General features: G+C 42.3%; 5 protein-coding genes across 8 annotated transcripts in view; 3 read left to right on the plus strand and 2 right to left on the minus strand.

Annotated features, from left to right (window-relative positions):
* Window positions 1-47: 47 nt before the first annotated feature.
* ormdl1 (ORMDL sphingolipid biosynthesis regulator 1) lies at window positions 48-4,283 on the plus strand. 2 transcript variants are annotated; one of them, XM_079277525.1, is made up of 4 exons: window positions 48-166; window positions 1,322-1,501; window positions 2,974-3,125; window positions 3,356-4,283. In XM_079277525.1, exons 2-4 carry the CDS (start codon window positions 1,328-1,330, stop codon window positions 3,489-3,491), a joined length of 462 nt encoding a protein of 153 aa, XP_079133651.1. In that variant the 5' UTR covers window positions 48-166; window positions 1,322-1,327; the 3' UTR covers window positions 3,492-4,283. The 2 variants fall into 2 exon arrangements, with proteins under 2 accessions (XP_079133651.1, XP_079133652.1); XM_079277526.1 differs by lacking the exon at window positions 48-166 and adding an exon at window positions 1,059-1,237.
* A 395-nt stretch (window positions 4,284-4,678) lies between these two features.
* On the minus strand, window positions 4,679-9,213 carry adat3 (adenosine deaminase tRNA specific 3). The gene is made up of 2 exons (XM_079277620.1): window positions 9,171-9,213; window positions 4,679-6,331 (listed from the first exon to the last, which is right to left on the minus strand). Exons 1-2 carry the CDS (start codon window positions 9,180-9,182, stop codon window positions 5,279-5,281), a joined length of 1,065 nt encoding a protein of 354 aa, XP_079133746.1. The 5' UTR covers window positions 9,183-9,213; the 3' UTR covers window positions 4,679-5,278.
* Window positions 9,214-9,507: 294 nt separating this feature from the next.
* osgepl1 (O-sialoglycoprotein endopeptidase-like 1) lies at window positions 9,508-12,713 on the plus strand. 2 transcript variants are annotated; one of them, XM_079276695.1, is made up of 7 exons: window positions 9,508-9,906; window positions 9,995-10,382; window positions 10,482-10,686; window positions 11,205-11,353; window positions 12,223-12,353; window positions 12,437-12,508; window positions 12,605-12,713. In XM_079276695.1, exons 1-7 carry the CDS (start codon window positions 9,695-9,697, stop codon window positions 12,687-12,689), a joined length of 1,242 nt encoding a protein of 413 aa, XP_079132821.1. In that variant the 5' UTR covers window positions 9,508-9,694; the 3' UTR covers window positions 12,690-12,713. The 2 variants fall into 2 exon arrangements, with proteins under 2 accessions (XP_079132821.1, XP_079132822.1); XM_079276696.1 differs by lacking the exon at window positions 12,223-12,353.
* Window positions 12,714-13,592: 879 nt separating this feature from the next.
* On the minus strand, window positions 13,593-19,330 carry fkbp7 (FKBP prolyl isomerase 7). The gene is made up of 4 exons (XM_079276812.1): window positions 19,026-19,330; window positions 18,365-18,516; window positions 15,849-15,976; window positions 13,593-14,514 (listed from the first exon to the last, which is right to left on the minus strand). The coding sequence occupies exons 1-4, from the start codon at window positions 19,241-19,243 to the stop codon at window positions 14,353-14,355; spliced, it is 660 nt and encodes a 219-aa protein (XP_079132938.1). The 5' UTR covers window positions 19,244-19,330; the 3' UTR covers window positions 13,593-14,352.
* A 1,178-nt stretch (window positions 19,331-20,508) lies between these two features.
* LOC306783652 (glutaminase kidney isoform, mitochondrial-like) overlaps window positions 20,509-22,428 on the plus strand; it is a 35,656-nt gene continuing 33,736 nt past the window's right edge. For both annotated transcript variants that reach the window (XM_079277372.1, XM_079277373.1), the window contains exon 1: window positions 20,509-21,542. In XM_079277372.1, coding sequence (XP_079133498.1) covers window positions 21,256-21,542 — 287 coding nt within the window. In that variant the 5' untranslated portion in view covers window positions 20,509-21,255. The remainder of the gene's footprint in view (window positions 21,543-22,428) is intronic.

Below are 22,428 nucleotides of genomic sequence, written 5' to 3' on the forward strand. Positions count from 1 at the left end.
AGGGCATAATACCCTATGCACTTCGGAACCAAGACTACTTCCGCTCAGGTCAATCGAACGACTTGCTGCTGTCTGCGATCGGGACCTGCACACATCAACAAGGACATAAACATTTCTCCCCATAGCAGTTTGTTTCTAAACCTACCGCCACTGCTCGCTACTACTTGTAAGTTTGCAACGCTAGGTGTTTAATGTCACGCTTTTAACCCCATAACGCGTCTTTTGCTGTTTCTTTGCGTAATGACGCTGAACAACTCTGGTCAGAACAGCGGTGGTTTGGTCTGGGCTATGTACTGGTGACGAGGACCCGTCTCATGTTTACACATATACGTTAGTTACTTGGCAAGACATTAAAGTATAGATATCGGCTTACATTGGGCGACTAAGAAGTTTTATCAGCTTGATTTCATGTATTTGTGGAACTAAAGGTAACGTTATGTAAGCAGTACATTTAGCTATTGCTACGAAAAGTAATCAGCGAAAGGACTATAATATTTGTATTGCACCAAAGCACCCAATATTTGTACGTAAATATTGTCGAATTATTCTTTCCAGTGGTCTTGTTAGTCCTCTAGTTGCATTTATTGTTCGGGCTGATGTAATGTTAGACTGAGACTTACATTTGGTCCAAAGTCAATAAGATAAAGTCTTGTCATTCATAGTGGTGTGTGTGTGTGTGTGTGTGTGTGTGTGTGTGTGTGTGTGTGTGTGTGTGTGTGTGTGTGTGTGTGTGTGTGTGTGTGTGTGTGTGTGTAAATATACATATTTATTTAATAAAAATACCTGATGACAAAATCTAATCTGGCTGTTAAAATAGTAGCTTTGGGTGCTGAACGTTGGCATTCACCAAGCCTTGTTGGGAATATGAAGGAAATGTATCATTGGCTTTAATAACTGCAGCTTTGCAACTCTGTTTCTTTAATCTAGTCTGGCAGATGAAAGTCTGTCTGAGGGTAAAGTTCAATAAGATTGCATTTTTTTTGGCATCACATTTAGAATGACAGGGAGGTCAAAGTGCTACAATGACAGGTAGTATCATTTGTGTCTTCAAATAAAGAGTTACCAAATGGGGAATTGTTTTTTCAGCACAGCAATAAAGACCACAGGAAAAGAGTAATGTTTAATCTTCAGTAAAAACATTTTTGACCCCACTGATGAGTCTGACAGCCAATGCCGAAAGTTCACTCCTAACAATATCACTACCTCTACCTTACTATAAACATCACTACTTGTTGAAGTAAGTTTATAGAAGGAAAGCAGAAATCCAAATTTGGCACATAAATTTGATTTGTGACCAAATGTATGTATTCTCTGTTCACAGACCAGAATGAATGTGGGTGTGGCACACAGTGAGGTGAACCCAAACACTCGGGTCATGAACAGTCGAGGGATCTGGCTCACCTATGCGCTTGGTGTTGGAATACTTCACATTGTGCTCTTGAGCATACCCTTCTTCAGTGTGCCCGTGGTGTGGACTCTAACTAATGTTATACACAACTTTGTAAGTTACATCCTCACACTGTCACCAACTGTTGCTCCCCAAATCGCTAATCATCTTGATGTTTTTTGATAACATTTTGAACACAACGAAGTTAGCTGTAGCCACACAGGACGAATGAATGTTGCATGCATGCTCTGGCCGAACAGCCTGGTGTCTGTTGCCTTTTTTCCTTGCTTTTGTGCGCTTGTTAAGATATGCTCTATATTTGGGGGAGGCTGTCCTTGTGACATAATACGACAATTTCCCCCACTCCGCATGCGGCCTGTGGACAAAACTGACCTTTCATTGTTACATGGCCGGCATCAAATAAAGAAACAAAGTCGCCGTGTGTGACATCATCAAGTAGTGCGAGCTCGAAGCAGTTTACAAGGATTGTGTATCGCAGCCACTGCGGAAGGCTATTAACAGTAACGGCTGAGGTCAACTAGAGCCTTTTGTTTCCCACACAATACAGCTGCAGTGTGCTGATTATGCCTCGGCCGCATGTCAGCATTTAAGTTGTATTTCTTTTTCCCTCTGTAATGCAGGTTTTCCATTTAAAGGTGCATTCTTGTGTTTTTGACAAAGGGGCATGTACTTGGAAATGAGTTGTCATTGCTAAAATAGATTACTTTGCAAGAAATCTGCATCATCCCGTCCTTTTTTTGTCTCCGCAACGTGTATTGCACTAGGCACCAGCTGTGTTGTTTCCGTTTAGATGCTTCTGCTTCTACTCTTTTTGCCTAAGATACAAAAACTCTTGCAGCAACCCAGAGTTATTGTTTGTTTTTTTCAATCATTTTAATAATTTTTAAGGAGACAGGAAAGTAAACAGTTTGGTATACAGCCAGAATCTTTATTTGCAAAAAAAATGAAAAATCTCTGCTCCAGTCTAATTGGCTTTTCCCACTTTTTTGAGATATCCTTAGCCCGGGTCTAAGAGTTGACTGCGATAAATGAGTCCCTTTTCACACACACACACATTGTCGATCCTGGGTTAATCTAAGCCCAGGGATCTAAGATTCCCACTGTCTTTCTACTAGCCCTCATGTTAAATGTCCGCTGTAACACGTAACTAATGTTTACATTCTACAATGATGCATGACTACTCTTACACAGATTGGGCAACAACGTCTAAAACATGACGAAATTCTATTGTTTACTTCAGCACACGGGTCCCTTTTGGCCCCGTGCTTCGACAATTTTCAGGGCAAACTGGAGGCTAGCCCTGCTCCAGAGCACGGCCAACAAGCCCAAGGCTGAAGATGGTTTGCCCTCTTTGGAATGTGCCAGGATTGTGTCAGTGTGAAAGCTTTTTTTAGCCCTTATCCCGGGACTAAGAAAGCTGACACAGTGCAGTGCGGTGAGAAAAGCCTTTTAGATGAAAGGTCAAACTCCTCTCTTACATTTGAATGTCCATATTTACACTATTCACAGAAAAAGAAACTCATGTAATCAGACTGCAAGCACTGGTTGTGTTTTTGTCTCCACAGGGAATGTATGTGTTTATGCATGCGGTGAAAGGCACACCCTTTGAGACCCCCGACCAAGGAAAAGCCAGACTTCTCACACATTGGGAGCAGCTCGACTACGGCGTGCAGTTCACTTCGTCTAGAAAGTTCTTCACCATTTCCCCGATCATTCTGTATGTATTAGATGTCACATGATTCTGTCTTTGCACTGATTTAGACAGATACAGGAAACGTTTTATAGTCGTCGTCAAATCCTAAATCACCAATCCAAAGCTTTTGTGGAACAGTCATGGAAGCTGAAATGTATATAATCGTATACATTTTGTCTTACTATTTCTTCTATTTTAAGGGATGTCATGGTTGACTTTTTTTTTTTTTTAAATCAACCCGTCTTGTTTTGCAGATACTTCCTGGCAAGTTTCTACACAAAGTACGACACGGCGCACTTCGTCATAAACACTGCCTCGCTGTTAAGCGTCCTGATCCCCAAGCTGCCACAGCTACACGGAGTAAGAATCTTCGGCATCAACAAGTATTAATTTATTGCAAAAAAAAAAAAAATGCTGTGGCCCACAGCAGCAGGAGTCGAAATGTCCGCGTAGTCCGTAGCGCAGACTTGTGTACTAAGTCGTACCGTTTGTGTAAAACGTCACTGTCGTCGTTTAGGTATATCAGGTTTAAGATGAAATGTTTAAAACAAGCAGGAGTAGGTTTGTAGCTGACAGGATGCCATATGCATTGCTAACTTATGTGAATATTTAACGATGTACTTTTGGCCTGCATAGACCTGGGCTGGCCCAGGAATCAGTGAGGCGTTTTGGTTGAGTTTGTTTCTTTGCCCTCAACACAACTTGTGAGTTTGAGTCCGTTTCTAGCCACAGAGACATCCCTAAATGTATTTTTCAAAGATGTTTACTTCGTAAAGGGTAGGGGCCTGTGGCTTATTGTTTATTGGTACACTCATTTTGTAATGGGTGTCAAACTTATTCATGCCGAGTGAAGAATAGAATCGTACTCTTTATTTGCACGATTTCCTCGGTATGTGAATCTTTTCTCGTTTGTAACTCGAACAGGGCAGGCCGTCTCGTAGTTGTTTTTTTGTGAATGTTATGTCCTGTATGTTAAAGAAAAAGGCCTGTGTGTAGAAGCGAGACAAATTCTTGTTGTCTGGGCAAGTGTTTACTGAGGGAGGTCTGCAGTATCTCTGTGATCAACTTACATTCATGTAGCTGCTCTATTTTAGATTGACTTTTTGCTACCATCAAGGCAGCTAGTCCTACTTTGTTTGGCCGAAGCTCTTTAGTTCTTCTTAATCTTATTAAAACGTTTGTGCCCTCTCCAGCGTTTCATCTCTTACTGTTGTGTATAAAGATGTTTATGGAATATCAGGAATGTAAGGAGATTGTGTAATTTCCACATAAGGAAAGTCGATTAATTTGAGGACTCTCTCAGATTATCAGGGAACCTTACACATGGTCGTCTTTTAAAGATGAATATAGAGCATTTACTACCCACCTTTGATGTGAGCTGTTGTCATAAACTGTGGTCAGCTGTGGTGGAAACCAATTCTGACCTTAGAAGCAACACTGGGCTTATCAGGAAAGACATCAACACCAGCCTGACCTGTGTGTTTAACACATACACACAGTTCAATAGATGTAATGATTGAGCATTACAACAAATTGCACCGGAGGCTTTGGAATCAATCAAAATGCATAACATCTGCAAAATTAATAAATTGTATACAGCATCGTTAAAAAACAAAGTTAAGTCAGTTGCAGAGGCAAACCATCTCTCGAATATTGACACATCAAGCTTTACAACAGTTGTTTTTAACATCCCCTGCAAGTTAATGTGACAAAACATCCAAGTTTTTTATTTGAGCTGGTAACACAGTAAATGTGAAAACCTCAAAGATGAGCACAAATAAAGCAGCAGCTACGAAGAAAAGAGAAATGTCCTGCAGCTAAATACTGAAAAAACAAAGAAGTGCTTCCTCACCTGGACCTATTCACTAAGGCTCCTACGAAAGAAAACTGAATTATTAACATTTGTAATGCAAATGTATTCAAATTCAGGTTTGTGTCCGACCTGTTAATCCTTCCAAAGAGCCTGTAAGTCACAGAAAGGTCACAGTCAAACACCCAAACCTAAAAGAAAGTCAGCCCTACGGTGGGAACCTTAGTGTTCATCTACACGCACGCTCTCAATAGAATGACCAAATGATTAAAAACTTTAATTAAAAGAAATGTTTATGTAAAACATTAGATGAGTCCTGCAGTTCCACCTGTGATAACTGAATTCTGCAGCTCAGACACGTTAATTATCAATCTCTCTTGATGTGGCTGCCCGGTCCATTCAGACCCTCACACTGCTTGCCCAACACGCCTTTGTAAACCTCAAAGCGATGGTTCAAATCTTTCTGTGAGTGGATTTTATATTTGGTCCCCACGGCCCCGTCGGCGGAGGAAGTCCCGTAGAAGACGCGACCTATCCGCGAGTGCACCAGCGCCATGGCGCACATGACACAGGGCTCCCGGGTCACATACAGGTCATACCTGGTGCATATGTACGGCTGGGAGCTCGCCTCTGCACCCGCGGCGCTTTGAGAGGTGTCCGGGGTTGGCGGAGTAAATCGGCAAGCAGGGTACCTATCAAAGGAATAACATCCACCGCCCTGGCTCTGAGCCACGAGGTCGATGCAGACCATGACCGCATGGTGGAGGGGGTGGTCCCCTCTGCAGTCGTGGCCCACCGCGACGATTCTCTCCGTCGCTGGGTCGACCACCGCGGCCCCCACCGCCTCCATTCCCAACTCTGTCCCCGCTCTGGCAGCAGTCAAAGCAGCCGTCATGTACGTGTGCATCCTGGCTTTCTGGAGCGGACTGAAGAGCTCCCCTCTCAGGGCGACGGTCACCTGCTTGTCCTCGTGAAAGGAGGTGGGCCAGTGTTTGCTCGCCAGCTCAAACTGGGGTCGGGTCAAGGCGGGACGCGCAGGGACCTTGACCACGAAAGGTTCTCCCAGTCCGTCACGTCGAACGCCACCTGAGGGGAGCAGGGAGTCGATGCTCACCGCCTTCAGGTCTAGGGCGTCGCTGACGAGGCACACGAGGACTTCCAGAGGATGAGGACTGCCCTTCTCCCTGACCGCCCGCACCCTCTTGATGTGCTGGAGGCCGTTCAGCGGGTAGAGGCCGCTTAGCTCCCGGAGGAGTCGAGAAGTCTCTTTCTTGTCGACGATGGGGGCCGCAAATGCCTCGATCAGCTCGACGTCTTGGGACTGCTTATCTGACAGGACCGGATAAGCGACCCAGGAGTCGGCGTCGCACACAGACCCCTTCCAGCGTTTCGTCTGCGGCTCCATTGTTTCGCTGTTCTCCTGTGAAACATGTCACACCAGGGTTAAAACAAAGTCAGTGCATCTTTCTGAACAGAGCACATGACAAAGCCTTTCAGTTGTTCTGGACAGAAACTAAGGCCGGTCTATAGAATAAAACCACTTTAGCCCAGAAGACCTTTGAGCTGCAGCTTGCTTTATTATATCTCCATAACGGAGATCAGGCGGCAGGTTGTGTCCCAACAGTCAGGGCCGATTTTCTCACTCAAAACATGAATCAACCAGTAACTTAAAAAGAGAAGTGGACTTGAAATAAATCCTTGAGCCCGTTTTGTTTAATAAGCGAGGAGTTTTTTGGATGTTAATTTCTTAAGGAAAATGAAACAACGTGTATCTGTGTCAGTTAGTGTTAGTTGAAGTAAAAAGTATTTATAGTTGGAGCCCAAACTGATACTTGTGTTGAGACAGATATTGCTATTTTTTTTATTCCTAAATAACCCTTAAATTTGATTAATTAAAAGTTGTGACCAATATTATGTACTGGGGCATAACATTTTAGAGTTGAAAAACTAAATTGTCAGTGTTCTCCCAAGGACAACCTGTCATGGTGTTTCTTAATTACCTCAAACATCTTTACTGCAGTTCCTTGTTCCTTATCTGCTGATTCAATACACTGGTAAAAATCTGAGATCAACCTCTTGTATGGGCCATGCTTGTATATCGGGCTCCATTAAATGAATCCATAGGTAAACAATGCATAGGCCAACACAAGGCACAACCAATGAGGATTTGACGATTTTAGATCCATTTGATGTATTTAATGCGAGAAGTTGATGAATCAACAGAAATTCATTCCAGTTTTAACAATAGAATAATGATTCGAGTCATTCATCCATTAACACCAAGTTTAAAGACATCATTCTCCTTCCGTAGACGTTTGCTACGCAGATCCCTTCAAATATTTTTAAAGAATGAAACCATAATTGAAACAATTTCAAGTTGCTACCCTTTCTGTGTTGTTGTCTTTGACAATGTCTTTGTCTTGGATGATGTCCAGAAAAGTTACAACAGCAGTAAGATCCCTTGAGGCAGCACAGATGTTTAACCAAGCTAGAAGTGATCGATTACGGGTGAGATACACGTCACAAAGCAGCCTGGGAGAGACAAACGCAGCATGTAGTACCATAACAAACTATCAGGCCATCGTGCGGCCTTTCTTCATTTCCTCCCCAGGATAAGCTTCGTCTTCATAACTTTGGGCACATGTCGTACGGTCAGTGACACTCTGGTGCCTCGGGTCAGCGTCTCTCCCGCCGAGGCCCCGGCAGCAGACAGGTTCACCACCTTGTCCGTCAGCGTGTCCCAGGCGCAGGGCTGGATGCCGTGGAGGAGACGCTGGTACATTTCATCCTGGAGGATCAGAAGACTCCGAGGCTTGACCAGCAGGGACAAGAGGAAGCGGTTCTCCTCAGTCTGCGGTGCGTCGCCCTCCTGGATGCTGACGGGCGTGTAGAAGTTCAGGAGGGTGTGAGAGCCCAGACTGACGGTGGTGACAGTAGGGTGGTACAGAGGGCCGTCCTCGTGAGGCATGATCCCTTCCCCTTCTTTGTACTCGTTCACCAACACGTGATTGGCTGTTTTCCCACTGAATGCACCGAGGGAGGAGATTTTCTCACAGTACGGCCAGAGCCAGTCGGGCATCTTTTCTGCCAGCATGCCTTTGGGGTGTGGTAACCCTCCCCAGTTCTGAAGCCTTCGGCCTGACAGCTGAGTCCATTTGGTTTTGGGAGACTTATACACCTGCTGCTGAAGATAAGACTCCTCATCTTCCGATATGAAATCTGGGATGTAATACACTGTTGGTGGGGCATCCTTTACGACAAACTGCTTCAATTCCTCCAAAATACAGGCTGAGTGTTCCATGCCTCCTTTAGAAAAGTCAACATGAAATGCTTGTTAAAAACACCAAAGACAAAAAAAAGTGCTAATGCTAGCAAATCTCCCTGGTGGTGGCTAACAGGGAGTAACGTTAGCACAGTTCTGTTTGACAACTACTAGAAAAACTGACTGAAAAGCTACCAGACGCGTCTCAGATATGTATTAATACATGCAGGCCAGGTACGGGTTATCCACTTAACAGGTTTATAATAAAATATCAACCACTCGCTAGCAGCAGGATGTCCCTCATCAGCCACAGCAGTAATATTACGATGTAATCCGAGGCATTTCCGCGTATGTCGATAGCCTTAGCAGCATTTAGCTCCCTCAAACCCTGCACATACCCTTCAATACAAGACGTACAGTACAGAGACAGCATTACACGTATTATATGATACAAGTCAATGGACTCATATGAAACCAGTTCGTTGCAGTTAAAAAGCCAGTCTGCGACGGAGAAATTACAAATGGTAAAACCACGTACAAGTGAGAGTAGTGGTGCCTTTAAGGTTGTAGTACTTAGAAACCCTCTGGTGTTAAAAACGATTCTACTCTCATCCCAATACAGTGCTTTTGGTTTTGGCTTTTTAAAAATGAACCGTTAAATAGCTTTATAGTGGTGATACTCTATTAAGCACTCAAGTCGTCGTTGCCTGATGATGCCGTGACATACCAGATACATGTAAATAAGTGTTATTTCAGCTACACAGAGTATCAATATGTTGCCTTTTACAAAACTGAGTGTTTCAGGAAATGCACCACGTTGAGCCTGGGTTATTATGGTTGTTGTTTTTTTGTCAGAATTCCACATTTCTGGTAGCCGTGAAGGCAGCACAGCCACATTCCCGATACAAAACAGTGTTGGTAACACCCAGCCCCGCTACCAACCCAAACCTAAACAATGACATATTTTACATTGTAAGTGACACAAAATCAAATGTACCTCTTTCGACATCAAAATGTATACCGTTTGGTCAGCAAGCTCAGTCTCGACTCCATGCTTACATGCTTGTGCAGCTGACTAAAATGTCCCCCAAAATAAAGCTTCAAAACTTTAGACCCATGCTTTGTTTTCCAAACAGCTTCTCACATTATTGGCTATTTATACGTTTGACAGGTGTAATGTGAATGTTTTTCCCGTATTTTTGCAAGTGTCTAGATGTCTGTACTTACATCTAAGGTCACAAATTTGCCGTACACGGAATTATTTTCATGTGACGCCTGCCACACCGCCTCAGAGCGAGTTACCGGTGACGAAAGACTACAGAGCATACTAGTGCTTTCTGCTCGGCACTCTACGGGCTTTGCGTGTGTTCTTTTTTTGGCCTGAAACCTGATGTGATACCGTCGCCATGTTAAGCTCCGTTTTTAAATTAACGCTATGGGTTTAAAATTCAATGGGAAATGAGGTGAGGTCACCCTCAGTCATTAGACTATTTTAACTCACAGTTGGCTAGCATACGGGCCATGACCATGTTCCCTGCAAAAGTGAAATGTTTGCACAGGCTGCTGCAGCTTAAGCACACATTGTGGTGCTCTCCTTCACTTGGAAAAGCACCTTGCTCCAGACTGGTTTTGGGCATTGAGACAAGCTGCGACGACACTGGAGCTGCTGTGCTGGACGAGACGGGTGAAATACTGGGAGAGTCTCTGCATTCACAGAAAGACGTTCATCTGAGGTGGGTGACAGAGCTGTACTCAGTTAACAGGATCTTGGCTTTAGGGGTTTTGCTTTTGACTTATCTCCTCCCCTCTTGAACACTGCAGGACTGGTGGCATCATCCCCACAGTGGCACAGCAGCTCCACAGAGAACACATAGAGCGTGTGGTCCAGGAGGCTTTGGAGAGGAGCGACGTGGACCCGAGCCGGCTCTCGGCTGTGGCCACTACCGTGAAGCCGGGCCTGGCCCTGAGCTTGGGCATCGGCCTCGAGTTCAGTCAGAAGTTTGTGAGGCAGCACAACAAGCCCTTCATCCCCATCCACCACATGGAGGCCCACGCCCTGACCGTCAGGCTGCTGCAACCTGTCGCCTTCCCCTTCCTGGTGCTGCTCGTGTCTGGTGGTCACTCACTTCTCGCTGTGGCCCGAGGAGTCGACGACTTTCTGCTTTTGGGTCATGCTCTGGATGAAGCTCCGGGGGATGCGCTGGATAAAGTGAGGCCTTAACGCTACGATACGGCGTGTTTGTTTGTGGCCATGGTGTTGAAATTGTGATTATAATCAAAATAAATATTGTCTTCTGTGGATTCACAGGTGGCAAGACGTTTGTCCCTCATAAAACACCCACAGTGCTCCACACTAAGTGGGGGACAAGCTATAGAGCTTCTGGCAGAGGACGGCGACAGGACGAGGTTCCCTTTCAGGACACCTATGGGACAAACGTATGACTGCTGCTTTTCTTTCGCTGGACTGCGGAATCAAGTTAACATGACGATAATGAAGAAAGAGGCAGAGGAAGGTATGAGGACACGCAAGGTCTCGGAATCGACAACCATCTGTGACCCATGTACCAGTGATCAAATTCATGGACGTTTTTCTACATTTTGATTTGTCCAGCACAGGTGGAACTTAAAAACATGAATTCCTGCATTGCAATAATTCCTGGGATCACTGACGTTATGAGTTTCACCGGTCCTTTTCCTGCTGTGACAAGTCAAAATGTCTGCTGTGAAACACATCTTTGAGTTTTATTCTTTTAGAAAAATGTAAAAGAGAAATGGTATGTAGCTGAGCAAAATACAAGATGAATAGATGTTTGACAGGTTTATATGTAAAACATGCAGTTTGGGAACATCTACATTTTTCATTTGCACACCAGAAACACAAAACACTCTTAATAATGTTTATTCAATAACATGTGCTTGGCTGCTGTTGCTACTAACTCCTCAGTATTGTCACAGGTGAACAGAAACTGTTGAGGAGCTTCATATCTAAATGTACATTAGATTAGTAACTTTTGTTTCCCTCCATCTTCAGGTATAGAACAGGGGACACTGTTGTCATGTGTGAACGACATTGCAGCTTCTGCACAGCACACAGTTGCCTCTCATCTTGCAAAGCGAACACATCGCGCCATCTTGTTCTGTAAGGCAAACGGCCTGCTGCCATCAAACAGTCCCACCGTGGTGAGTTTGTTAGTTCAGGTTGTATTTTATTTCATTCTTGCATGCATATAAATATGTGTGTATGTATATATATATATATGTGTGTATATATATATATATATATATATATTAGGGGTGTAACGGTACGCGTATTCGTATTGAACCGTTCGGTACGAGGCTCACGGTTCGGTACGCATGACGAACCGAATACGTTTGAATAACGTTTTTTAAAACCTTTATTTAACCAGGTAGTCCCATTGAGATTAAAAATCTCTTTTGCAAGATGTAAGTAACAATACTACATAACATTAAGGAGCAGTTTTTGTTTTTTATGCTTATGTGTTGCTAAGAAGACACCCCAGAAGATGAGTCACTCAGGTATAGTTCCATCATCGTTCAAAGTCAAAGAATAACTTCATGATGTTAGTTGTAATGAACAAATATATTTTAAAATCAAGTACATTTCTCTGGCATTTATAGTTTTCTACTGTACCGAAACGTACCGAACCGTGGCTCCACTGTATCGTACCGAACCCAACCGTGAATTTTGTGAACCGTTACACCCCTAGTATATATATGTGTGTATATATATATATATATATATGTGTGTGTGTGTGTGTTTATAGTTCAATTAATAATAGAAAGCTATAACAGCTTATTTGTTATTGATCTTTCACATAACATTATATATGAGGGGGTCTTCATATACATACATACAAATAAAGAATTAGAAAAAGACTGAGAACCTCTGCTGTAATGAGCTTGGAGTTGAGAGCCACAGATAGGGTAGAAAGATGGACATAAAAATATAGAAAAACACCAGCATCATCCTTTAATTAAGAAAAAAAACTGTGGATATAGATTTCATCTTTAACTCTTTTTTTTGACAGGTGCTGTCTGGAGGAGTTGCAAGCAATCAGTATATCCGCAAGGCATTGACCATTATCACTGACGCAACAGGACTACGCCTGCTCTGTCCGCCGGCCAAATTCTGCACTGACAATGGAGTGATGATTGCATGGTGTGTCTTTTGATTTTCAGTGAATGTGATTGGCTGTAGAGTTGTGTCCGTCTGAGACTAACTCACTTTTCTTTGTTAAACAGGAACGGGGTGGAACGCCTGAGAGAAGGGAAAGGGATACTTCCTCCAGATGTGGATGTCTCCTATGAGCCAAAGTAAGTCAACACTGAACCAAAGATTTCATTTTCAATCTCAGTGGAGATTATGAGATATAGATTTTACCATTCGCTCACATACATGTTGTATTCCAGGGCGGGGCTGGGTGTTGACATGACAGCAGAGGTGAAGGCAGCAGCGATCCGGTTGCCGTCAGTCAGGATGAAGATCTCCAGATGACAGACTGGTGGTCTTATTTGTCACTCTGAGATTTTCACAGTTCAAGAGTATATAGTGTACGATATAATAAACATTTTATACATCTCAATTGATTTGTTCTAATTTGAATACTCCTTACAAAACTACTGAAAATTTGATTTTTTTTCTTTTTTTCTATGACTGGATTTCTAAATAATATACCCGTCATTCTTGTCATTCCAAAAAATTAGTTCAACTTATTGTGAGCGGGTGACCAATAAATATGCCAAACTTATTATTTTGTAATGACAAGAATGACGGCAGCATTTTTTTGCTGTATGCATGCACTTATATTTATATTTCTTTTCAAGAAAGAAACAAGTATTCACTGTGTCTTTTGAATGTAAATCCAATCTGTCCTCGCTTAGAACTGTAGAACATTTTAACAACAAAATAGATCTTAGGACAAACAGCTGTTAATGACATTGAGTAAACTCCATTCAATTCTGTCAAACCACTGTACTCTACAGCAGCTACCATTTAATTCCCATTGAGGCATATAATTGGTTGTTATTGGCTAAGCACCACCCTCTAGTGGTTAGTTTATGTAAATGCACCTCAGCACACTGGAGAGGAATCGCTACAGTATGACGACAAATCAAAATGATTTTGAACATATACATCATACATACACATATATAGAGAAAGCAATTAATTTCAGGTCAGAAAAACACCACACTAACACAGATTTGTCTTTTCTAATCTTAGTAAAAAGGCCATGAATGGTTTCAACCACTGAGATAAATATAAATCATCTGTCTCATACTATATTTTTTCCACATACACTGTGGTTTATTTCTTGTGTTGCTAACAACAATTGTTCAACTGGATACAATGGTAGTCACTATTTCGACCACATTAAGATGTACAAAAAACTTGTAAACCTGTCTGACAAACCACAACATTTAATCATCAAACTGGTCAAACACAGCCCACAAATACTGGCTTGTTTGTATCGGACATCCTATCTGGGTAAGAGAAGAGCAGACATCCGTTCAACAAACCGTACACTGGTGTGATATAGCAGCGCAAACTCACAGGAAGGATGCAGCGATTTCAGCTCCTTTCAAATCTCATATGACAGTCACGTTACAGTTCCAAAGCCAACCATTTCACAACATTGTGCAACATTCTGGTTTCTTCTTTGTGCTGCAATGTTCATCAAGACACAAGACTTTAAAAAATATATATTTCAAATGCAAAATTCAGTGGCATTGGCATAAAAGTTTACACACGTGTTGGAGATATTCTTGCATAGTTTAATACTTGGTGTTACAAGTTAGTGGCTCGTTTTCTGGCTTGGAAATATGTCTCAGTGGCTCCAAATACCTAAATGCAGCTACTGCCAGTCTGCTTTTTAAAAGGAAAAATCCACCTGGGAACAGCAAGGGCTGATTCCTCAGCATTTTAGATCTCATTTAGGTGTTTCATGTTTTCATATTATTCTAGTGGACAGCTGGTCAAACATGGATAAAGTGGTGTCTCATTGTCATTTTTACTGCTACAATATTTTCATAGGAAAAACAAAACTGCATTGTGAAAAACATCTGAGTGTGGATTCATTCCTTTAGCTATTCATGTTTTCTCTCTAATTGATCAAAGTACATTATCTAAAAATAATTCCCGAGATCCACTGCTTCCAACACTAGAGCTCATCGTGTTCATATATATTATACTCCTTGGCACTGATCAGTCCGTCGCTGTCCTGGTCACTCTTGCGGAATATATCAGCCATGATCTTCTCATAGAACGGGTCATCACGTGGCTTCCCAGATTTTTCATACTCCACTTTCAAATATGCTTTTACCTGTAAACAAAAGCACTTTGTCGTTCACACTTTGGAATCGGTAACAGACATTTATTGTACTTTTACAACAATGTTATATAATGAGCAACTGCTGTGCCTCACAGCAGCATATCATATCGGTGATAATTCAAACTGTAAATGGTATTGATAGCATGTCCTTCACGTCTTCTTTTAATCTAACAATCCAGATAACGTCATGAGTATAAGCTTTCTTTATATTTGGTTATCATAACGATAATTCCTGTAATTCTGGGGTTGAGCAAACATTTTGGTCCCTTTTAAAATGGGCTTCCTTGGTGGTTTGCAGTACTGTCCTTTATTTTGTTTTGACACTGCTGTAAAGAATGACTGTGAGAAAAAGCAGTAAATGAATTAAAGGTAAAGTGATTTATAGCCTCACAACCTTCTTGTACAATCCATGGATGTTTATGATGTGAGATAATGAGATCAGAATGAAACAAGCGTGGCCTTCAGCCTTACTGAGGCGAGGTTACTTTGGGTTGGAATGTTTTATTCTTTATAAGCGGTTTAGAAAATAAAGTAAAAATGTGAAATCAAGTTTAAATGAAGGTTCACTGGGATGAGAAACACATTTGTAGTTTTATTTTGTGCTAATTTGATCTGTTTAAAAAATACCGACTACTAAATGACAATGTAAGGACAATACAAAAAAATAGACTTATTTACTTACTTTCCGAGGATGAGATGACATGATTTATACAACTCTTAAGTCTAAGCTAATCAACTCCCAGCTTTAGCTCCATACTTTATGCACAAACATGAACGGTATCAATGAGTGGTATTGACCTGCTCATCTGTCTTGTGGGAAAAAATAAATAATCAGCGTATTGGCCAAAATGTTGGGTCCCGTATTTTCATTTTTTAAATGATTTGTAACATTCTGACCTGGATAAAAACATTTCAGACTCCAACCTTACTTACTAAGGTAACTTAAATAGGAATGAACAGAGCCCCACTTCCAACTCTTTATCCAGTTCTCTTTATACATCCACGCTCCCTTCTCCTTATAACCTCTTTAATCTGAATACCACAGTGTGCTGTGCTTCGTATTTTGTATGTTGTTCATTTACAAGACTGGCTGTAATATCTGTCTTTTATGCCGTTACCTCTGCTCTCCGGTGACATTTGATTACAGTATCACAGGTATCATCCTGAATGGAAAACATGTACACACCCTGCACCGGTGTTTAAAAGAGGCCTAGCAGCCCATTCTTGCCCCTTGGGGCCCCCTAGCATGTTAATCCAACTGTGGTTTTTGCCTTTTCTGTCTGAGCTACCTTTGTGATAATCACCAGCTTGTGAATAATGATTACCTCAGCCTTTGTGAGACTTCTGTCTCTATCAAGGTCCATCTGTCCGAAAGCCTCCATGCTGCGTGGTCCCCTGGAAACAGAGTAGACCTCCACCTCAAAGACCACCGTAGCATTGGGTGGCACAGGATCTATTCCATCAGGAGGAAATAACAGCACGTCAAGATTCTAATAAGACCACAAGCAACGACAATGCCATAATCATTAGTTACTGATCATTTTCATCATGCCCTAACGCAGGGGTCTCCAACAAGTAGCTCGTGAGCTGCCAGTGGCTCGCTACCCGTTTCTGAGTGGCTTGTTAAAAGGTTGAAGAATATGTCGATTCAAAGTCACTTTCAACACGTTTTCATTTCTATGCAATCAAATTCACAGACATCCCGCACGATCAGCCATCAATTAAACAAGTAACGCTGTAGTATTAGCATCACTATTAATATTACCGATGCCATTAACGCATATTACTGACTTTGCTTCTTTGCCGGAGTCTTTGTGTTTCGCAGGTTTCTGTGGATCTTGATTATATCTGGACCGTGGTCTTGCCTCCTGCCGTGGTCCTACCTGTCACTTACTAACTTACTACCTACTCTCTTCAATGAATAATTTGTCATATGCATTTAATGTGTTGTAACTCTGTAAATGTTATGTTGTTCATTCTGTACACATGACATCTATTGCACTTCTGTCCATCCTCGGAGAGGGATCCCTCCTCTGTTGCTCTCCCTGAGGTTTCTTCCTTTTTTTCTCCCCGGGTTTTTTTGGGGGAGTTTTTCCTGTTCCGATGTGAGGGTCCCGGGACAGAGGATGTCGTGGGTGTACAGATTGTAAAGCCCTCTGAGGCAAATTTGTGATTACAGGCTATGCAAAATAAATTGAATTACATCAGTGACACCGTGAACATTAGGCGATGTTAGCACACCAGCTTTGACAATGATTGCAGAAAATAGCCAGACCACTGAAAGGCAAATATTATACTATTTTCATGAGGAATGTTTTTTCCACGAATGTGAATGACAAATGTCTGCTATTGGTGATGAACAACTTGGTGCTCTGAGAAGCTCTCAGACACTTTTATTTTGTCAAATTAGCTCTCAGAGGAGAAGAAGCTTGGAGAGCCCTGCTCTACCGTGTAGGGGGGTGTTGCGAAGTTGGTTTGACAAAATTTCAGGAGGGATGGGAGTTGAATGTTACTGTGTTTATCTGGTTAGTGCTTCTACTACATATTCAGACTTTGTGGTGAACTGAACAAAACAGCCACTAACTACATCAATTAATTAATCTTAATGTAGTGCTGATTTGGCATCAAGAGCTAAAGTCATTATGATAATGTAAAGGCCAATAAGCGATATGGCATTAATTCAGCAAGAAAAGACAAATAATGTCAGTAGAGCAACATGCAATTAAAGCCATTCATCTTTACTGGTGATCCCATTGCAGCTGAACAACAGACGTTTTTAAATCTCAGCCTTTAACTAAAGCATGCACTCTTTAGCAAAGCAATTTCCTCCACAGACAAACAGCGAAATCAACGGATGAAACCTGATGCAGTTCCCCAGGCTGTGCAACACAACAGTCAGATCACAGCATAGTGCATTTATGAGCAACATGAAGAGGTTTGTAGGACATTGTAGTTAAAGGTGAAACACTTCTCGGCTGTCAGTTTTCTGAAAGTGCTACGGTGCATGCAAGAAAGAGCGAGAAGAAGTAGAGACCTTTAAACCTTTGTGCATGCTGACAGTACATGCCACGGGGGGGGGATGAGTAGCAAACACTGTGAGCGGATGTGATGCCCTTCCAACTAAAGTGCTGTGAAAGAACACAAGACAGCATGATGGCAGCTCCTCCAGCAGAGACAATACTAACATAATAATCACTTTAAAGGATTTATTGTTTTTAACTCATTAATCACATCATATGCATACCACTGCTTCCCATTTCCATCGATTTCCAATGTTCCCTCCGGCCACAGACATGCATTCATTTCACTAAGACATTCAGTTGCAAACATAAAAGTTGCTGAAAACAGGTGATCCATCAGCATGTGGACAACAACATGTTTGTTACACGTTTTAATTGCGTGGTAATGTAACCTTTTGGTACTTATTTTTTTTAAAAGCACTCACAACTCATCACATGGAGTGACGAAAAAGTGTCCTGTGGCTCTGGAGGAGCTTTCTCAAGTCAATGGCATAACCCTGGCGATGTCATAGTGATGTAATCAGGGTTTTCTTGGCTCGTGCTTGGGGAACTCAAAATTGATGACATTACAAACTAAGGCTGTGGAGTTTGAAAGACATGGATTTTCACCAGGCAGGGAGTGTCTAAAAGATTCTATCAAGTTGCATTGTGGGAAGTGTAGGATCCAGTGTTCTAAGAGTGTGTAAATCTATGGTTTAGTATTGTATTGCTCATGATGTTCTGCCCAGAGCGGACAAATGACAAAATCTACGGTTTAGCGATGGGCAACGTAAACCCTGTGCTGACACTTGCAAAAATCACTGTGTATTGCATTTACTTACCTTTGCCTGTTGCTCCAAAGGCCAGGACCGACGGAATAGTTATTTTTCGTTTCTCTCCAGGACACATGTCTTCCATCCCTTTATCAAGGCCCTTAATGACTTGTCCGACGCCCAGCACGAACCACTGAGGGTGCCCAGCTTTGTCTGATCGACTAAAGCAAACACAGTAGAAAAAGAAACATCCTGTCAATCAATCAGCCTTTACATCTATAGAATTATTATATTTTTGGTTAAGGACTGCACTATTACAGTGGGGGTTTTATTATATGTAGGATTCAGCCCCCCTCCTTACCACAACTACTCTTTGTGCTGTCCCTTATGACCATAGATCCAGCTGAGGGCTGATGAAATTCTATATGCAGGTTTAACTACAACTCCCAGTGTTTACCCAACCCTACCTTTATTTAGGTCACACTGACATAAGAATATACATTATTGCAAAACACGTAAAAGGAAACCTTTGCATAACATGCAATGTAAAACCTGTAGTGAAATACGCATCACTCCCTTCAGATATGAAAGCTACATAATAACAATATTAATAATGATAATAATGCATTAATAAAGTGCCTGCACATTTGCACGTGGACTTTCCCAGCCTCATTTGACTTGTAGAGATAATATCTATTAACTGCAGCTAACTTTTTCTCAAACCACCAACCTGCAGTAGAACTGAGAGCCATCTTGGGCGAGGAACCCATCGTAGTGGACGTTCATCAGATCTCCTCTTTTACTCTTTTGAGTGCACTCCTCGGGCTTGAACAGGACTTCAATCTGGACCTCGCCCTCCAGCTCAGCTGATGTCGCCAAAACACACCATAAACTGAGCTGTGAAAAAACGAAGAGGCACAATGTGCAGCTCACCAACCTCCACATCATGCCGCTGTCTGTGTATGCGTGGCAACTTCTGGGAGCGACGTTTGAACACACCGGAGGACGTGGAGAGCTGCTTCTACAATTGTATGTATGCCCTGAATTTGGACTGTCAGGAATTTATGCGTCCTCGTTCCTTAAGTCCCACCTCCTTCACTATAATTGGCCCAAGCCCTCCTTCAGCGATCGCTCATTGGACTACGGAACCTTGCTGTGGCTTGCAGCCTGACAGACTAAACAAAGAGCAACAATAACACGCTCATCCTTCAATTGCATTCCAAACAACTTTAAATGACTGTATATTGTATATGGAATGAATATATGAATAACTAGAAGTGAATAAATATGCTAAAATGTGAAAAACACTACAGGTAAAGGTTATGCATACATATAACTGCTAAACTAAAACTGTAAAATACTTCCGCATCAAGTCTGAGATTCATTTTCATCACATATGCATAGTTTAAAATATAAAACCTTATAAAAGTAAGAGCAGCTTCCGGTACAGTACAGTAAAACGTAATGCCAGGGACTATAGAAGTACATGGAACAAAAGGTAAGCTATATGAAAAATGAAACATTGATCACGAGCCAGATTTTAGTTCCGTCTTTACTGGCAACAGTGGTGGGATACACTAAGGTGTGACGAGATTAAATGGTCTCCAGTTTTGAGGACTGACAATTTAAACAGTGCAAAAAAGATAGATGTATAAAAAATAAGTTGAGTATTTGGTAGGTAGGCTATCACAGAAAGACATGTATAACTAATTATCTTGTAAATCAAAACGTAGCAAAGGTTATTGTTGCAACATCAGTACAATTGTTTTTTTATGAGACAGTTTTTTCACAAAATAAGTCCCTCTAAGCATGTAACTTACACACAAATCTCTTTATATCAATACTTTTAATTAATAGCTGAGACAGGATCACATTCTATCCAACGGGTAGACCCAACAGACAACATTTTGTAAAAGCTTTGTCATTAAAGAAAGTCAAAGTTATTTGTTGACTTTCGTGACCTGCAAAATTATCTTTTGAATGACCAAACATGTGTAATTCACGGCACAATTTATACAGGATTAAAAAATATATATTTGTTTCTCACCATTGAGTACAAATTATTTTATTTTTTCAGAAATAAGACATATTGTGTCTCTTTGGAGTTGTTCTGCCCCTTTTCTCGTCTTTGAGGTCTTTGTATGTCTTTGCAGCTGTTTTACGCGTTGGTCTCTTTGTAGTCTTTTTGTGCGTCTTTGTAATCTTTTTACGTTACTTTGTGGTCATGTTGAGTCTCTTCTTGGCACAGTCACTGTGAGAATTGGACACCTGAGCCTGGGGGCCCGTTCAGCAATCCATCCATGGTTATGGTGTTATTCATAGGTAAGTGTATTACCTGCAGCAACAGACAGGAGGACCAGCACAGGAACAAACACGTGTACTGCTGTGGACGGGGGAACGTATTTTAAAAACCTAAAATAAAGGCCAAATCTTAAAAAAAGAAAAAAATCAATATCAGATTAAATGTTACGCTATATTTAGAATATATTCTCATGGGTAACTGAACTGAAAGTAAAAATATCTATAATGTGTTGGTCAACAGTCCTGTGGCTTTGAAGATAGCAGAGATGAGTTTTACTTTCTGTTTCAAAATTATTGGAATTGCGATACATTCCTTTGCTCCCGCAGTAGGGTGATTGAATGGCAGGAGTACTCCTGCCATTCAATCACCCTACTGTGGAAACAAAAACGAAAGCATAACGGGACTTGACAGACAGGAAGACACTCCAATAGCAAACTTGAAAGCGCCATCAGCTATCTTTGGTCGCGCGCATCACTTCAACTCCACCAATAGGAGCCACGGGGGCGTGAACGTGCGCCTCTATGTATTTTTGGACGCCGGTGTTTCTGAGTCATCGCACCTCAGTCAGTCAACGTGGTAGCAGACGCAACGGCCGTGTAGTTGCTACCGGATATATTTGGAACCACGACTTTCTCTCCAACAGCCCGACAGGATTGAGATGTTACATTTGAGGTGTTCGACAGTGCTGAAGGAGTTGTTTGAAGTCACCCTCAAGCATCCTCTGTTCGGCTCCAGACAGAAGCCCTGGTCGCCGACCCGCCACCGCTGCTTCGGCGCCGTCTCCACTCCACTGAAGGTCCTCTATGCCGCCACGCACCGCCCGGCGCTCCGCGCCGCTCCCTGCGCCGCCTTGTTCCGCTCGTACTGCACGAAAACGGAAGGCGCCGTGGAGCTGGAAGAGCAGCTGAAGAAGGATGACGTCAGCAGCGAAGAATCCAGCGACAAGTAGGTTTCAAGCACTTCCCCAGGGAACACAGTACTGTGTGGCACACTACGGCCGACGATGGATGCATGGCGAGTAGTGACGCATGCGGTCGCAAGCGGATGTGCGTTACGCTGTCTGCCAGCGGTTACAGACTCTGTTAAAACCGCGTTAAATAGCGCTCAGTAACTAGCCACCATAACATCGTACACTTTAAAATACTATACGGATGTATTGCCTATAGACAAGACACGCTCACCCAAAACACACGTATGATATACAAGAACACCGCTTACCATCTGCCGCGGCTTCACAGCTGCAGCGAGCACACCGTGTGTGTGACTTCAACACTGGGTGCAGCCTCCGATGGCTCGGTGCCAAGAAGCTTTATCAATACGGCGCCAGCAACTTAACCTAAAGTCAATTAGGATTTATTTATTTTACCTGAACCGGTTTGTATGTGACGTGTTGTTGCGGAGACCACGCGCTGCTCGGTGCGGGCAGGTTTCAAAGTGAGGCGGCGGGGATCCCCGTGACAAGGTCAGAGATAATGTGGAGGATAATGACACCAGCTCGTGGACAGATGCGAGATAGATCAAATTATGTTTTGATTTCTCACTTTTTAAAAAGTTTTTGTAATAATCATTGCTGCGTGAATTTGATTTGTGGCTTCTTCTGGACGCTTTTACTGTGACCTCTCACTCTCCTTCGTGAAGGGATGTGGGTCACAGTTTGAGGGCTGCTACTGACAATACCCGTCTGCCCGGTCCCCGGTAGACTGATGTCCAAACTGCCTTTGCCATTTGTAATTACAGAATAACGCACTTGTACAAGACCGAAGATAACATGAAGCTCAAAGCAGTTTCTAAGTATTGTACAATAACAACTTTTACCTTTCAGAATATATAT

Source organism: Melanostigma gelatinosum (genome assembly GCF_949748355.1).
Source record: "Melanostigma gelatinosum genome assembly, chromosome: 10".
NCBI classification, from domain to species: domain Eukaryota; kingdom Metazoa; phylum Chordata; class Actinopteri; order Perciformes; family Zoarcidae; genus Melanostigma; species Melanostigma gelatinosum.

What these genes read in the sequence shown, in the direction of transcription:
- ormdl1 (XM_079277525.1), top strand. Translation starts at nt 1,328, where the DNA reads ATGAATGTGGGTGTGGCACACAGTGAGGTGAACCCAAACACTCGGGTC. An exon ending in CTAATGTTATACACAACTTT is followed by an intron (nt 1,502 to 2,973) that starts GTAAGTTACATC and finishes TTGTCTCCACAG; the next exon opens with GGAATGTATGTGTTTATGCA. An exon ending in ACCATTTCCCCGATCATTCT is followed by an intron (nt 3,126 to 3,355) that starts GTATGTATTAGA and finishes CTTGTTTTGCAG; the next exon opens with ATACTTCCTGGCAAGTTTCT.
- fkbp7 (XM_079276812.1), bottom strand. Translation starts at nt 19,243, where the DNA reads ATGATGTGGAGGTTGGTGAGCTGCACATTGTGCCTCTTCGTTTTTTCA. An exon ending in GGCTCTCAGTTCTACTGCAG is followed by an intron (nt 18,517 to 19,025) that starts GTTGGTGGTTTG and finishes TGTTTGCTTTAG; the next exon opens with TCGATCAGACAAAGCTGGGC. An exon ending in GAAGTCTCACAAAGGCTGAG is followed by an intron (nt 14,515 to 15,848) that starts GTAATCATTATT and finishes TTTTGTTTACAG; the next exon opens with GTAAAAGCATATTTGAAAGT.
- osgepl1 (XM_079276695.1), top strand. Translation starts at nt 9,695, where the DNA reads ATGACCATGTTCCCTGCAAAAGTGAAATGTTTGCACAGGCTGCTGCAG. An exon ending in CATCAAACAGTCCCACCGTG is followed by an intron (nt 11,354 to 12,222) that starts GTGAGTTTGTTA and finishes TTTTTTTGACAG; the next exon opens with GTGCTGTCTGGAGGAGTTGC. An exon ending in AATGGAGTGATGATTGCATG is followed by an intron (nt 12,354 to 12,436) that starts GTGTGTCTTTTG and finishes TTTGTTAAACAG; the next exon opens with GAACGGGGTGGAACGCCTGA.